General features: G+C 44.4%; 1 protein-coding gene across 3 annotated transcripts in view; it reads left to right on the plus strand.

The window, feature by feature from the left end:
• The window catches only part of LOC141784855 (uncharacterized), a 48,905-nt gene extending 38,295 nt beyond the window's left edge, over positions 1-10,610 (plus strand). For all 3 annotated transcript variants that reach the window (XM_074662777.1, XM_074662778.1, XM_074662776.1), the window contains exons 36-48: positions 613-796; positions 902-1,028; positions 1,258-1,344; positions 2,931-3,113; positions 3,273-3,538; positions 3,622-3,767; positions 3,936-4,020; positions 6,079-6,193; positions 6,581-6,703; positions 6,793-7,164; positions 7,473-7,581; positions 7,698-7,848; positions 7,930-10,610. In XM_074662777.1, coding sequence (XP_074518878.1) covers positions 613-796; positions 902-1,028; positions 1,258-1,344; positions 2,931-3,113; positions 3,273-3,538; positions 3,622-3,767; positions 3,936-4,020; positions 6,079-6,193; positions 6,581-6,703; positions 6,793-7,164; positions 7,473-7,581; positions 7,698-7,848; positions 7,930-8,358 — 2,377 coding nt within the window. In that variant the 3' untranslated portion in view covers positions 8,359-10,610. The remainder of the gene's footprint in view (positions 1-612; positions 797-901; positions 1,029-1,257; positions 1,345-2,930; positions 3,114-3,272; positions 3,539-3,621; positions 3,768-3,935; positions 4,021-6,078; positions 6,194-6,580; positions 6,704-6,792; positions 7,165-7,472; positions 7,582-7,697; positions 7,849-7,929) is intronic.
• Positions 10,611-13,379: the final 2,769 nt, after the last annotated feature.

A 13,379-nucleotide genomic window follows, 5' to 3' on the forward strand; every position in this document is an offset into this window, starting at 1 on the left:
AAAGAGATACAGAGATACAGACACAGAGCAAAGAGACATACGCAGGTACAGAGCACAAACACTGACCACAGACACAGAGCATAGACACAGAGCACAAACAATGACACACACGCTCACACACAAACAGCACAGACAAAGATAAAAAACAAAGATATGAACAGAAACAAAACCACAGAAGCCAAAAGACACAGAAACACCATGCACAGACACAGGTACAGATTACAAACACAGCACAGATTCAGACACAAACAGACATGGACTTAAACTCAGGCGCACACAGATACAGACAGAAACAAAGACGCAGATACAGACATAATCACAGACAGAGACACACAGATACAGGAGAAAAATACAGACACAGAAAAAGACAGACACCCAGACACAAATACAGATACAAACAGAAACACTGACACAGAAACAGAACCAGGCACATTGACACAGACACACAGATACAGACAGAAACAAAAGCACAGACACAGGTACACACACAAACAGAGACACAAATACATACAGAAACACAAAAACAGACACAGATACAGACAGAGACACAGACAGAGACACGGACACAGATTGCCTGTATGTCATGAATCAAACCCTTCTCCTCTGTCACAGGAGAAACAGTGGCTGGTGTTCAGGGCGTTTCTACCACCTGAAGGAGGTGTGCTGGAGTGACCCCACTTCTATGTTCCTGCGCTACAAACAGCTGACTAACAGAGCAGACAGCCCAGTCCAGGAGCCTAAAGTCCTTGTGCCTTTTTATGGCCCACTGCAGGACATGAAGTCCCTCTTCACCCGGGTACGAGACCTGATCATCAGGTCATCCAGGTTCACAGGATGAGTGACATTCTGACCATTTACCTCCTTGACTCTCGGTGACTCTCTGCTCTTTGTTCTGTGTCAGCTGCTGAATGTGGAGTCTAGTCCAACCATGAACCAGTATGTGGGTCTGTTGGAGGTCATCTGTTCATCATGTCCCTGCCCGAATGCTGAGGTGCTGCAGGATGTGTCTGTGCTTTACGCCCGGCTGGGTGAGAACAGGCTCACTTTTTAGATTCTGTCTGATAATCAGCTGTCAGGACTCTCCCAGTAAACAGATCACTATATGAAGTTAGAGGGTTAATCTGACATCATACTGGACTAATCTGGCATCAAACAGTCTTTAATTGACATCATACAGGGTTAATCTGATATCATATGAAGGTGCAGAGTTAACCTGACATCATCCCAGGGTTAATCTGACCATCTTTTTTTTAACAGCTCAGAAGTGTTCGACCTCAGTTTCAGGAGAGCTGGAGAGCCAGTTTCAGCCGTCACTTAGCCCTGCATACTGCTCCACGCTGAAAGGTGAGTGCTGCCCACACTCAGGCTTCTTCCTCTTAAACTGAGTCATCCTCACATTAAACACAGGCACAGGAATAAAGAGGGACAGGACAGGTAACCATAGTCTGAAATTAATCCACTTGAATCAGATCAGAGGAAGGTACTTTCCACTTCTGTGGTGGTCTTATGTTTTATTTCTAGGGAAAAACGTCGTTTATTTGACCAAATATGAGCTTCATTCACCTGACAAGTGCAGGAAAATGTCTTATTTCTTTTTTTATAATTCTTTATTTTTTGTTGGAAAAGACATCATCATTAAGATATAATTCAGCGTTTCTTATACAAAGTCCTTTTCCAGTATTTTATATTTACACAAATGTAGAATTTTGTGCATCTTCTTTTGTTGCTTTTCAAATATATACTGTTGTACATAGTCATTGTTGCTGTTTACATTTTAAATCTATGTAAATCTCCATATAACATCCACATATGTTACATCACTCATAGAAATGAATAACTGTGCACAAATGAACAAAGGAAGTTTACGTTTTCGTCTCTTAGGAGGTTGAAGAATGACTGTTAGTAGGGTCAGACAAAGTCTGCTCTTGATGGGGCAACAAATTCAATCCACTTATCCCAGATGAGATAAAATTTTTCTTTTTGAATCCTTAGATTGTAGGTCAATTTCTCCATTTTAAAGATTTCTAAGATTATTTCCAACCACTCGACCGTTGTAGGTGGTAGAGGATTGAGCCATTTTTGAGTGATGGACTTTTTGCTAGCTGCCAGGAGGGCCTGCAATAACTTGTTTTACTCCTCTCTTTTATGAAAACAGTATTACCTAGATAAACACCTTCAAATTTCAGTAGTATCTGAGTGTTAAATAATTTTTTAAGTGTTTTATGGATTTCCTCCCAATACAAATTCAGATTGGGGCTGCCCGAGCAGAGATGAAAATGATTTGCCACCCCTGAACCACACTGTTTCCAACATGTTGGACTTGGGTTCTTGTGCTTAACTTGATATGGCGTCTTAAAGTATCAAATAATATTTTTCCAGCAATGCTCTCTCCAGTTTACCAAGTTTGTTGAGGAACACTGAAAACTGCAAATTTCTTCCCAACCTTCAATTGAGATCCTTGTCCGAAAATGTCTTGTTTCAAGATATGAAAAGAGAAAATGACATTTAAATTGCTTCAAATAATGTGACAAAGGAAGAAGAAGAATGTACTTGTTAAGTTTCCTGAAGTTAGAATGATGTCTGACATCTCCTCTGTGGCCTGCAGCAGCTGGGAGGAATTATTTTCTGTAGTTTGAGCCGTCTTTCTGTCAGAGCTGAGTAAACCTCCGTTTGATTAGAAGAAACTTTGTCAGTTTCTTTCTTTTAGTGGCTCTGAAGTTTTTCTTTTTTCTCCGCTGTGTGTGTGTGTGTGTGTGTGTGTGTGTGTGTGTGTGTGTGTGTGTGTGTGTGTGTGTGTGTGTGTGTGTGTGTGTGTGTGTGTGTGTGTGTTGTGTGTGTGTGTGTGTGTGTGTGTGTGCGTGCGTGCGTGCGTGTGTGTGTGTGTGTGTGTGTCTGTGTCTGTGTCTGTGTCTGTGTACATGCATGTGAAGGTATGGTGTACGATAAGAGGGTCTTCCCCACCAAAGATAACTCCTGGGTGAGTCTGTCCCACAGACCGATGATCTCTGACAGCAAGGATCTGGAGAAGGTGTTCAAAGCTCACAGACAGGTGTGTCTGCTCAACCTGCCACCTGCAGAGAAGAAGAACCACCTATGGAGGACGGGCGCCTCTGGTACGACAGCCTGATGTTAGATCAGTGTTAGATTATCATATCACTCAACCAATAGGTGTCTCAGAGATCCAGGTCACCCTGTCAGCAGAGAGGACTTGTGAAACTGTCTCAGGGAGCTTGGGGTTTAGACTTCACTCTGTTTTATGCTTCCGTCACCAGAACGAGCAAACAGTGAGGCAGCTTTCAGCGAGAAGGACCGTTCTCTGTTCCTGGAGATCTGTGGGGTCCGGCGTCTGTCTGACTGTGTGAAGTCGGAGCCTCAGACCGAGAACCTCAGACCCTGTCCCTCCATGCAGGCCATGGTGCGCTCTGTGGTCCCCTACATCCAGAGGTTCCTGTTCCACCACGAGGAGCTCTCTGACCTCTACAGAGAGCTGAGCCAGAACAACATCAGAGAGAGGATCAAGAAGCTGCAGTTCAGTCAGGTCGGAGTATCACTCACCTGGTCTCACATGACCTCACCTGACACCCCTCCCTCTCTGACAGCCTGTCTCCTCCATGTGTTCAGGTGGGGAAGCTCTACATCCGCTACCAGCTGGAGATTCCAGAGAGCGAGGAGCAGGTGGAGCTGCAAGACGTCATCTGTCTGCTGAAGGACCAGAAAGAGCTCTACATCCAGAAAGACCACCTGACAGCCAACCTGGAGATCTGCAGGTGAGAGACGGAAAGACAGACAGGCAGACAGGAGGAGGTGCAGACATAGGCCACTGAACTGAGCCCTCTGACTCCTCCCCCGCTGACTCAGAACAATCTGACTCCTCCCCTCTTGCTTGTTGTGACCCTCATTGGACCATGACTCTCATAGAGTGTGTTTTGTTGCAGGGAGCTGGTGAAACTGTTCTGCTCTGAGATCAGTCACAGGAAGGAGCTGATGCAGTTTCTGAGCAGCCTGATAACCTCCATTAATGTGAGACCTGACACACACACACACACACACACACACACACACACACACACACACACACACACACACAGACATACACACACACACACATACACACACACACACACAAACACACACAAACACACACACTGCGAGTGGAGCTCTGATGTGATCTAAAGGAGTCATGTTAAATCAGATGCTGTCTCTCAGCAGCAGAAATCTGCTCGGGTCGCAGAGGTAACAGGTCAGAGGTCTGAACATCATCAGTGTTATTTTCTCTGTGGAGATTAGACATATTGGATGATGTGATAAAATGCAAACTTTAATGAGAAGGTGAGGTGAAAGGGACCTCAAAGGAAACATTTTTTCTAAGGTGATCAGTTTGAGCCTGTCAGAGACAGACACCAGAACATTAAGTGGACTCCCTGTGATCCATCAGTGATACAGGTGTTACAGGTGTAACATGTGTAACGAGTGTTACAGGATAAAAAGGCATAACATATGTTATGGCTATAACATGGTAATAACTGGAACATTAATTACAGGTGTTACAGCCTGTTGACCTGCTGCAGACCTTTTAAATGTTTATGTGTTAAAGCCTGTTGACTGGCTGCAGACCTTTTAAATGTTACAGGTGTTCCAGCCTGTTGACCTGCTGCAGACCTTTTAAATGTTACAGGTGTTACAGCTTGTTGACCTGCTGCAGACCTTTTAAATGTTACAGGTGTTACAGCTTGTTGATCAGCTGCAGACCTTTTAAATGTTACAGGTGTTACAGCTTGTTGACCTGCTGCAGACCTTTTAAATGTTACAGGTGTTACAGCTTGTTGACTGGCTGCAGACCTTTTAAATGTTACAGGTGTTACAGCCTGTTGACCTGCTGCAGACCTTTTAAATGTTACAGGTGTTACAGCTTGTTGATCAGCTGCAGACCTTTAAAATGAAACAGGTGTTGAGGTTCGCTGTGGACCTTTAAAATGGTACAGGTGATATATCCTGTTGACCTGCTGCAGACCTTTGAAATGTTAAAGGGGACATATCATGCTTGTTTCTCCTTTTCACTATGCCAGGCTGGCTCTTGGTGGGTGTATCCCTCGGTGGCGGTTGTGTGACTAACTGACATCACAGAGAAGGAGCTGCTTTATCAGATTACTCCAATAAAAAGAAAGGATCCTTGTGTTGTCACGAAGGTCGAAATCTCGAAGCCAAATGTCAATGACCTATTTCCAGAGGCATCAAATCTCGTTCTAGGATATCAGAAAAAATACAATATCTCATTTTTTGAAAATTCAGGGGGTGAAAGGTCTTGTTTTCAAATGTAAGTATTAAATCGGGGATCAGCATGATGTGTCCCCTTTAAAGGTTTTAGATCTTGTTGACCTGCTGCAGACCTTTAGAATGTTGATGTGTTAAGGCCTGATGATCTGCTGGAGACCTTTGAAATGTTAATGTGTTACAGCCTGTTTATATGCTGCAGACCTTTTATATGTTAGAGGTGTACTGGCCTGTTGACCTGCCGCAAACCTTTAAAATGTTTTACTTGTTACAGCCTGTTGACCTGCTGCAGACCTCTTTATGTTACATGTTTCACAGCCTGTTGAACTTCTGCAAAGCTTCAAATTTTCAGGTTTTACAGCCTGTTGACGCTCCCTGTAGACCTTTAAATTGTTACAGGTGTAACAACCTGTTGACCTGCTGCAACGCATTAAAAATGTTCGGGTGGTGAGACTTGCTGCAGACCAATAAGATGTTACAGGTGCTATATTCTCTTGACCTGCTGAAGAATTTTAAAATGGTACAGGTGTCACAGCCTGTTGACCTGCTGCAGACCTTTGAAATGTTTATGTGTTAAGGCCTGTCGACTGGCTACAGACCTTTTTAATGTTACAGGTGTTCCAGCCTGTTCACCTGATGCAGACCTTTAAAATGTGTCTCTTAGGTGTGTTCCACCTTAAATGTGTTGGTTTTGCCTGATGTGTCTATCTGGCGTGTCCAATAAGAGTTCACTTCTAATGTTTCCTCACCTGACTTTTATATGCTTATTCTTCTTTAGATTAATTTTGACTCTGTTTGTTCAACCAGGATCCCAGATCTCTGCAGAGGCTCCTGCAGAAGGAAGACATCAGGGAGCTGCCCAGTGAGGAGCAACTGTGGGAGGTCCCTGAGCCCCCCAGCCCTGAGATGCACCTGGACAGAGGTAGGCAGGGCACACACACACACCACTGCTCTTTTTCTTATATATGCTAATTCAGATTGCAGTGTGTGAAGACTTAAAAGAGCAGCTGTTACCAAGGCTCAGAGCAAGAGAAAGAGGATCCTTACTGCAGCAGAGATCTCTGCTGCACACACACACACACACACACACACACACACACACACACACACACACACACACACACACACACACACACACACACACACACACACACACACACACACACACACACACACACACAGATTAAAATGATCAAAGGCTTGTGCTTTATGACATCAGAGATCAGAAGCAGGCTGTACTGTGATCTGTGTTTAACAACAGCCTAATACTCTTCTTCTTCTGTGGTTTGACCTGTTGGGTTGAATTCAGCTCTATCGAGGAGTACTCCCTCCTCATTGGAGGAGCCCACTCGCCCTGCACAGGAGGACAGAGAGGAGACGCTGGTCTGTTGGCCTCCCCGAGCTTCAATCCTAAACACAGGCAGCCGCACAGGTGAGGAGAAGGAGAGGGGGGAGAGAGGGAGTAGGTTTTTTCAGCTTCTTCCATCTTCACTCACACTTTTCCATCCTGTTCTCTGTCAGCTCACTCTGACGGCGCTGTGGTGGAGGCTGTGATGAAGATGTGGCCTCCACCTGCAGCTCCTAGAGACAGAGACCCAGAGAGAGACACACAGAGCAGAGGCAGCCACCTCCCTCTGCGTCCCAGCAGCTCCGACTGTAGCCAGCCAATGAGGAGCAGCTCTGACTGCAGCCAGCTAATGAGGAGCAGCTCTGACTGCAGCCAGCCAATGGAGAGCGGCTCTGACTGCAGCCAGCCAATTAGGAGCAGCTCTGACTGCAGCCAGCCAATCAGAAACAGTATAGCTACAGCTCAGCCCAACCAACAGAAAGTCCTGGTTCATCCAGGACAGCCAGGCCCTGTAGCTGTAAACACACCGTCTGCACATACTCCAGGTCTGAAACTCACACACGTTTATTTCTACACACACTCCCTCACCTCTACATGAATACAGAGCTACATGTGTGTGTGTGTGTGTGTGTGTGTGTGTGTGTGTGTGTGTGTGTGTGTGTGTGTGTGTGTGTGTGTGTGTGTGTGTGTGTGTGTGTGTGTGTGTGTGTGTGTGTGTGTGCGTGCGTGCGTGTGTGTGTGTGGGGCTGACACAAACACACCTGAAGAATAACACTGACAGACGCCTCAGTCTCAGCTCTCATCACATCCAGAGAGGGCTCCTCCTGATTCTGATCTTTGTTTCTGTGTGCAGAGAGCAGCCAGCAGAGAGGGTCTGATGGAGCTCGGAGAGGAGAGGAACCAGATCTCAGACCAGCTCTGAGTCCTCCATCTGCACCTGCTGCTGACACAGCCAACAGCCTGTAGGCCCCTTTTCTCCTCCTCATGTCATTGTATACTTTTGTCTGGCAAACCAACTCACATCACCCTCTCTCACCCTCACTCTGCCTCCTCTCCTTCCCACTCTGCGCCCCCCCAGCTCCGTCCCTGAGGCCGTGGTCATCCCGTCTGTGTTTCAAGGAGCCGCCCCTGCAGAGACTCACCGCCCCCTCCTGAACCTGGACTTCCCAGTGTGGAACTCTCAGAGCGGTCTGGAGGATTTGGAGCTGGGCTGCTCCCATCCGAGCACGGTCAGTAGCTGGAGGAGCGCTTAGGGATTCAGAGATACGACACTGTCTCACAGGTTGAATAATTCCCCTGTGGTCCTGCAGGTGGTGCTCTCAGATGACCAGATGGACCTCACGGCCATTGGGGAGTGGGGGGAGCAGCTGGTCAACTCCTTCCTGTGTCACTGGAGAGACAGCGGTGACCCTGGGAGCCCTGCCCACATCCTGTGGTGCAACCAGAGCGGAGAGAGTGGCCAGCCATATGATTTCAAGCTGACGTTTAACACCGTGGCGGGGTCTGGCGGGCCGGGTGGGAACGAGGTGTATGTGGAGGTAAAGTCAACCATAAAGAAAGAGAAGTCCTTCATCTGCCTGTCAGCCAACGAGCTGGACTTCGCCCTAAAGGAGAGAGAGAGGTATCATATCTTCAGAGTTTACAGCGCCGGGGACTCAAACCACGTCCGTCTGTGCCGCATCCAGAACCTGGCTCAGCACCTGCACACCAAGGAGCTGTCACTCTACCTGTTTGTGTAAGCACCTGGGTCTCTCCTGGGTCTGACCTGGGTCTGGCCTAAAAGCTCTGAGGCCTTTTTGCACTGACTTTAGTTCTTGTCTTTGGTATAAACTGTTCTTGTCTGAATCTGAGTCCAGGGTTTTGCTCATTCCTTCATGTCCTAACTGTGCTCAGATCAGTTTGATGATATTCTTACTGTTTTAATGTTCCAGAAGATAAAACAATTGTTTTTTTTTACCTTTTTAACCTCCACCCACCCACACACACACACACACACACACACACACCTCAGGTCAACTGAGCAATAAAAAATTTTCTGTCAGCTCACCGACTCTGGATCAGATTCTTTCAAAGAGCTCACGTCACTTCATGTTCAATTAATAAATCTTTATAGATATAGTGTCAGATCATAACACATTTTATCTCAGGACACATTTTTCAAAAACATAAACAGGGTAGACCCACTAAAAAATGTTATCAGGGCTTGACATTAACACCAGCCAACCCACCAAATGCGGCTGAATTCTAGCTATGGCGGGTATCACTGCCACTCCTACTAGTCACTTTGGCGGGTTGAATTATTTAATCGTAGTTTCCTGAAACGGCATCTGAAATACTAAAGCTAGTGCAGTATGAGACTACGACACTACACTACAACTCCCATGAGCACTGCCTGACACAGTGTGAGCTCATTGGTCCATTGGCCAAGTGTTTTGCTGACGTAACTGCAGAGATGCACTCATTAATCTCCAGACTCCAGCTCGGACACAGTGACAGCTCCTGGTGTTTAGCCCCTGAAAACGTGGTTTAGAAGTTCACTCGCATCTTTTTCCCTCTCTATGGTAAATAGATTCCAGACTCTGAGTCACAAACTAGCACAAAAACTCCTGTAACTTTTTAAAAGTGAGGACGTTTATCAGATGGAGCTTTTAAGGTCACACTGCACTGTTCTCACCAGCAACACTCACCTAGTGCGAGGTGGGGGGTGGGTGTGGGAGGGTCACAGATTTGAGGAGCAGTAGGAACAATATTTAACGCTCCAAATGTACAAACACTTATCAAAGTTATATGTTTAAAGTTCACTCTGAAAATACTGTAAACAAACCACATCATTCTAAATATATAAGATTTATAGTCCAGTGTGACATATATGATGTATATGTATACATAAATGTTTATCTCCAACCATCACAACTTTTATTAAATGCAATAACAAACGACTCCTTTTATGCCTTTTTCTTAATGGACTGCATACTTTCATATTAAAGGAGCACAACCCTCCACACGACCGTTTCAAAAGTGAATACCTGATAATGACCTGTGGCGTTAAACATTTATGTAGTCTTTATTTGAGTGTAAACAGGGATCATTTACATTTAAAAAGGTTGTAAATTTAGTTCAAGTAAACTTTAGCATTTCATCATTGGCTTTAATCACAATACCTCGGGACAATAATTGATCAGAGACTCACCTTCCACCTCAACAGTGAATCCATCTTCTCCAAATGCCAGCAGCGCCTCTTTTTTCTGAGGAAGCTTCGTAGGCTCCAGGTTCACCAAACAGTCCTGACAGCTTTCTATAAATGCTTCTTTGAATCTGTCATCACCTTCAATATATCAGCCTGGTTTGGTTCACTATCCAATATTCATCGCAGCTCACTCAACAAAATCATAACATTGAGCAGTAAAATAATTGGGCTGGAGCAGGAGTCACTCACCAACATTTACAACAGAAGGGTTAAACTGAAAGGTACACACATAGCCTCAGATGCCACGCACACACTGCACAGTCACTACAACCTGTTGCCCTCAGGCAAGAGATACAGATCCTTGACATTCAAGACCAAGAGAGCCATGTCCAGCTTCATACCCACATCCATCCGGCTCATGAATGCCTGACCTGTCTGTATCTGCACACTGTAACTCTGCACTTCTGGAATAGGCTCATGAAAGCCTGCTCCATGTATGTTTGCAGGATCCTATGTCTATGAGTTTTTAGTACCTATTTATATACCTTCTGTATTTTAATCAACTGTTTTTTTATTATCTCTATTTATTCACACATTCATGCATCTTAATTAATTGTCTTTTATCAGTATTTTTAGGTTGACTTTGAATGCCTGTTGTATTGTACACGCACTGATGCTCTGCACAAAAGAAGTTCCTAAAGGATACATAAAGTTCTTTTGAATTGAATTAAACATAATTATCCAACAACAAAATTATGGCTAGTGAAAATGCTGAGTGGCTAGTAATTTTGGGAAGCCACTGGCCACAGACAACAACTACAGACCTATCACTAAATTGCTGTTTCGAAAATCCTGGAGAAAGTTGTTGCTAAAGATCTAACTGCAGTCTTGACATTGCCCAACACTCATGACAAATTTCAATGCGGTTTCTGACAGAAGCACTCAACTGAAACAACTCTGCTGAAAATGTCCGGTGATATTTTGATGTCTTCAGAGGTTGGTGAATGCTCTTTTTAGGTGCTGTTGGACCTCAGCTCGGCCTTTGATACAGTGGATCACTGTATACTTATTGAGCGGCTGAGGCAGTGGGTGGGTGTCTCAGGGACTGCCCTGGATTGGTTCTCCTCCTATCTCTCCGGCAGGAGTTTCTCCCAAGGTTGCCAACCCTCCCGATTTTCCCGGGAGAGTCCCAAATTCCAGTGCCCCTCCCAAAAATCTCCCGGACCCACAATTCTCACGAATTTTTCCCGATTTCCACCCGGACAACAATATTGCTGCACCATCCTTCTCTTCTGACTGGGTGCCGTTTCCGGCCGGACATTAATAATGGTTACACCTCCGCTCGAAGTCAAGCACGGCAAATAAAACAGAAGAAGAAGAAGAAGCAGAAGAAGAAATAAGTAAGAAGAGAAAGTACTCATGTAAATTCCGGGATGAGTGTAAAAGAGAATTCCTGTTTATCTGCGACAGCTTGAAGGGGACGTGATATACTGCGTGCACATTTTGTAGATCTGACTTTTCTTTTTTGTTTGTATTTTTATTTATTGAGCATACATTGCATAGATTAACCACCAATCTATGGAATGTATCCCTTTTTTTGTTTTATCTATTTATTTATTTAATTAAGACATTTTTTATAAACCATCTTTTGCATGGGTACTGTGGACAGCTATTAAATTTGCTATGTGACTTTACTTTGTTACTGTGGACTGTTATTTTCTTTGTCCAATAAATGAACTTTGTGAAATTCAAGTATTTCATTGTTCTTGTTTTGTTTGTATATGACACCCCCCACCCACCCACCCACCCCCCTTTTTTATTTTTTATTTTTTTTTGAAAATCTCCCTAATTCTGAGGTCTCGAGGTTGGCAAGTATGGTCTCTCTGCATCAGTTGGTCTGTACATGTCAGAGTTTGCTGATCTTTCCTGTGGTGTTCCTCAGGGTTCTGTCTTGGGCCCTATTTTATTTGCTTTGTATTTGCTTCCTCTGAGCCACATTATTAGCAAATTCAAAGGTGTTTCTTATCATTTTATGCTGATGATGTACAGCTGTATGTGTCATTTAAGCCTGATGACACAGACAAACTGATTGTCTTCCTTGAATGTTTGAGCGCCATTAAGGACTGGATGGCTCACAACTTCCTGCAGCTAAATGCTGACAAGACGGAGGTCTTAATTACTGGCTTTGAGTCTGTGGCTACCAAAGTTTCTCATTGCATTGGTTCCTCTCTTCTGCTGTCCAGTCTAAACTCAGAAATCTTGGTATGGTATTTGATCAGTCTATGTCCTTGGATCACCAAGTAAAGCAGCTGTCCCAGTCATGTTTCTTTTATTTAGGAAAAATTTCTATACTCAGGTCCATTGTATCACATTCTGAACTGGAAATGATCGTTCACACCTTTGTTTCATCCCAGCTGGATTATTGTAATTCACTTTTCACCAGCCTCAGTAGTCCAGAATGCCGCTGCAGGGCTCCTGACCAAGTCTAGTCAGACAACTCACATCACACCAATTTCAGCTTCCTCACATGGGCTTCCAGTCAAATCAAGAATTATTTTCAAGGTTCTTGTCCTTGTATACAGAGCTCTTCTATGGTCAGGCCCTTGCTTATATTACTGACCTGCTCCACCCCTACCTCACCAGTAGGTCACTCAGGTCTTCTGACCAGGGCTTGCTGGTTGTCCCTCAAGCCTGTCTAAAGACCAAAGGAGGTTGTGCCTTTGAAGTGTTAGCTCCTACTTTGTGAAACAGTCTTCCTGTAAATATTCATTCAGCTGCCTCTGTTGCCACTTTTAAAAACTTTTAAAGACACATTCATGTAAGCAGGCCTTTGACTCTACCTCTACAGGTTATTTTTTAAAATTGTTTGTTGTCCTTGCTGAGTGACTACATTTTTAAAGTTTTTTTTGTGTGTGCTATGATCTTATTTTATATTTTTATTTTCTGTGAAGTCCTTTGTGAGCCCTTTCTGTGACAGGTGCTATACTAAATAAAATTTACTTACTAACTTACTATAGAAGCAGAATTAAGAGCTGGTTCAGACCTGATCCAAAAGGAAAGTTTGAGGTCTACTCTTAAAAGTAGAGACTGTGTCTGCCCCCCGGACCTCAACCAGTAAGTTATTCCAAAGAAGAGGAGCCTGATAACTTAAAGGCTTGACCTCCTATACTACTTTTAGAGACCCTAGGAACAATGAGCAGGCCTGGTGCTGAGAATGCAGTGACCTAGACAGGTAATACACAACAATGAGCTTTTTAAGATAGGATGGCCTGATGCCATTAGAGCTTTGTAAGTCAGAAGAATACCTTTAAACTCTTTTCTAGATTATACAGGCAATCAGTGAAAAGATGCTAACACTGAAGGGATGTGCTCTCTCCTCCTAGTCCCTAGGGGTTTTCCTACGAAACCAAAGCATGGACAAGATTTACTCCTGTAGTCCTGCTCTGTAACTGTGGGTCTGTAGACTCAAAAACCTCCGTCACCCTTCAGCAGAGAGCAGAGCAGCAGTTAGAGTTAGACTGAGGCCAACCTTTGGGAGCTAACAGCACCATCACACCGTCCTCTGGTAGAGTA

This window comes from Halichoeres trimaculatus, unplaced genomic scaffold (genome assembly GCF_033239565.1).
Source record: "Halichoeres trimaculatus isolate MK-OKI-2021-1 unplaced genomic scaffold, fHalTri1.1 fHalTri1_scaffold_23, whole genome shotgun sequence".
NCBI classification, from domain to species: Eukaryota; Metazoa; Chordata; class Actinopteri; order Labriformes; family Labridae; genus Halichoeres; species Halichoeres trimaculatus.